The 3,653-nt window shown below is 36.1% G+C and overlaps 1 protein-coding gene across 1 annotated transcript; it reads right to left on the reverse strand.

Moving 5' to 3' along the window:
• Positions 1–449: 449 nt before the first annotated feature.
• On the reverse strand, positions 450–3,028 carry LOC140154401 (choline transporter-like protein 4). The gene is made up of 4 exons (XM_072176969.1): positions 2,309–3,028; positions 1,733–1,970; positions 1,010–1,645; positions 450–613 (listed from the first exon to the last, which is right to left on the reverse strand). Exons 1-4 carry the CDS (start codon positions 3,026–3,028, stop codon positions 450–452), a joined length of 1,758 nt encoding a protein of 585 aa, XP_072033070.1.
• Between the last annotated feature and the right edge of the window lie 625 nt (positions 3,029–3,653).

The following is a 3,653-nucleotide window of genomic DNA, read 5'->3' on the forward strand; positions in this document are numbered from 1 at the left end:
TTTGGTACAATGAGCAGTTTTTGAGAAAAGCACCAAAATTGATAGAATTTGTTTGTCCACCATAACAACTTACCAAATCAACAAAAGCTGGATATTTATATTATAAAGGCACAAAACTAGATACTACTTTCTCAAAAATTTTGAATTAGTACCTTATACTATTTTTATACCTTAAAATATTTCAGGGCAAAATGTTAGGATGGACGAACAAAATGGCATGTGAAATAAAATTTGGCACTTTTCTCAAAAACTGCTCATTTTTGAGAAAACAGAAATCTGTTGTGCTAGATGGATTCCTTGCATCATTTCTTCTGAAAATACACACTTGTACGTACTATATCGTCATTACCTTTAATGATGCAATGCAAAACTATGTCTTATATATTTCACACTTCCAGCCTGCCCCATTAATAAATCATTTGTTCCTTAGAAATTATTATGAATGTTTATTAAACCCAAGCCGCGTCTTCCCCACTTTTATTTTTGCCCTTATTCTTTTTACTCTTTTTCTGTTCTTCAGTTTTGTGTGATTTGTTTTTCTTATGTAAGATATTTCTAAGACTTTTAGCCATGAAATATGGTTTCTCTTCTGACCCATCATGTCTTTCAAGGTCTTCAAGAAAACAAAGAAAAAGGGTGTCCACGCCCATATCATATACTCCAAAAAAAGCTGCAGCAATTACATATGATGATAAGCCTACCACTAAAATCGGTACCCAGAGATAGTGAACATCTGCTAGACCAAAGAATTGATTTTCTGACGATGATGACCACGAAAAGAAATAAAATGCTCCTATAGACATCCCAAGACTTATCGTCAACTTGAAGATAAATAATATAAAACTTGTAATGCTGTTGAGAACGGTAACACGAAGAATATTTCGCATCAGTAGGAAGAATGCATTTTTCGCAGCTGAGCAAAAATTATATCCATACACTGCAATTTCGATATAGGCGTTTCTATTTATGAATCGCATGAACTTTTCCAGACACCAAAAGAAGCATTTACAACAGCAAAAGATGAAGCGTGTGATTGGGTTGCTTTTGGCTTGGACCTTTTCTTCAACGTATTCAAAGAGCGTACGGATAATCTGTATGACGGCTATGATAAACGATCCAAAGGCCAGGGATCCAAAGTGGAATGCTACAGATCTCCATAGGGAAGCTACAACTGGTAGCATAGGAATATCTTTAGGCTTCTCTCGTGCCCAGTAATAAGAAGCATATGCACCTGCAAGTGTCATCTCCCCAAGAGCTATGATGAAGTTAGTGACCCAATAAAGTGCCACTACCATGTAAAGTTGCAGGTAAATAGTATATCCTGGAAGTCCAAAGGTTTCGAATTCACACAAAGCAGGAAAATTACTGTTTGAATTCCATTGCATAATATCACAAAATGTTCCATTCTCAAAATCGGAATCATCCGGTGCGTTGACTACAATATACTTTGTCTGTCCACTTGAAGCAAGATATACAGCAACGAACGCCCAAAAAGAAATAAACGCAAGCTGTAAGGTAAATGGAATAATTGGCCAAAATAGTGTAGACAGCATCATACCCAAGGCTTGGCTAGCTTCTTCAATAAGTGCTGTAGCTATTCGGATTCTTGTGAATAAGATGAAAACTAATAGTAAAACTATTGCTGCTAAAACACATAGAGTGATGAAGAATCCTAACCACACGTTGGAAATCCGCAGATAGCTATCCACATTGAGCAAATTGAACTACATACTTTGAATCTCTGAAGGTACACAGTCTTCCCTTGGTATATCATAGCATCTCCACTTGTCGAAGGTATAGTAAATACCCCATATAAATATGCCGATGAGTGCCGCAATGGTTCCCCAAACAATGACAGATGCGATCCATTGTAGGAGCATAAGAAGGAAGAATGACCCAAGCATTGCAATGACCATACCGATTACAAGGTAAGGCCAAGTCTTGTGAAAATCGTCTACCAGGTTGGCGATCTGTACACAAAACAAAGAAGGTGATGAATAGTAAAGATGAAACAATAAAAGGAGGAGGAGCTCATCAGATGCATCAACCATTGCGGTAAATGATATTAAAGATGCGTTTTTCCTTTACAAAAAATCTGATACTCCTCCTGTTTTTATATAATTATGTTTTATTCTATGCTTTACATGTAATTACCACTTTTATGGCAGTATTAGCAAGTTTGCACAAAGTAAAATCATCGGAAAATAGCTTGTAACTGTTATGTTTTTTTAATATTTGTTAAAGAAATATTCTCTTAAGTTTGCACCAATTCATGTAGACAAGCTGCATATTGTTATTTTCTTCTTACCTGCTCAGACTCCATAAAAATCTGTAAGATCTTCCCCAAAGCGCTGATATTTTCTTCAGTGATATTCCTTCCATTAGGTGATGTGCCATTTAAACCAGATTCAGCAAATGTCAAAAACGTTGGCATACATCTTCCTCCTATGGGTGTACTACTGACATAGTAGGCAGCACATTCCTTGTGCATCAGAAGATCTACAATCTTTCTACCTTTGACATTAACTTCATACTCGGGGTCTACTCCATAAAGGCATATAAAGTCCTCCCAATTGACTCCTCCAACTGGAGGTGTTTGATACACTTGCAAAGGATACCTGGTGTATATCATGAACGTTTCCTGCGGACAAGTCTTCAAGCAAACCTGTGGTGTTGGGCAATTCAAAGTGAGAACAACCGACAACGAAAGACAGTCAAGATAGTCGAAATATAAAGAGTACGGTTTGTCCTTAACTTCTTGACTCATATTGCATATATTGCCTTTGTAGTCAGAAGGATAGATGATGGTGTGCGGGTTGCCTCTTGTGAATGCAAAACACGCGATCAGAACAACACCAGTAAGGAAAGTAGCGAAGAGAATACAACAAGGGACATCTGTACAACTTCTGTTTCGTATTGGCCCTTTAAAGTTTGGGTCGTGCGATTTTGGAATTCCGTATTTCCTTTCCATATCGGAAGCATTTGATCCGTTAGAGTCAGATCGTTTCCTCTCTTTCTTCTTTCCCATTTTTGTATTCAAGTATAACGATCTCACATTATAATTATGAAGCCGGACGGAGCATTTGGCTGCTTTTTCTATGAAGTTTACTTGTACTTTTTTCAGCACGTAGTGTTAACACTCAGACATAATATCAATAACTTGAAGTTCATACAACCATTATGTATTTGTGGACCTAGGCTCTTTGACCTCTTACTTCTATATACATACGATTGGCATGTTTGCTGACCTTGATGGTAAATAGATATAAGCTTATCAGTTAATCATTAACTTAGATATCATAAATATAATATCATCATTCATTGTTTGGATTGAAATCAAAAGAAAAACATAATATGCATACAACATTTTGAACTCAAGAATATTTTTTCCTGGACTAAGAAATAAAGGCATAGATCAGGTGAATTTTATAATGCGTTAATGCCATACCATAACAATACCATTTTGAACAATGCAACATTCTCTTCCTGTCCTTTCTTTTCCTTTCATCATACATGTTTCTTTTTCCATTCTTTGTCTTTCATTGGAAATTTAGAATTTCTTTACTCTTCTTTTTTCACTAACTTTTTATCGTTCTTACATGCCTTCTAGTGCCTGCTATTTCTTTTCTTTCTCTCTTTTTCTATTTCTATCT

Source organism: Amphiura filiformis, chromosome 6, assembly GCF_039555335.1.
Source record: "Amphiura filiformis chromosome 6, Afil_fr2py, whole genome shotgun sequence".
NCBI classification, from domain to species: domain Eukaryota; kingdom Metazoa; phylum Echinodermata; class Ophiuroidea; order Amphilepidida; family Amphiuridae; genus Amphiura; species Amphiura filiformis.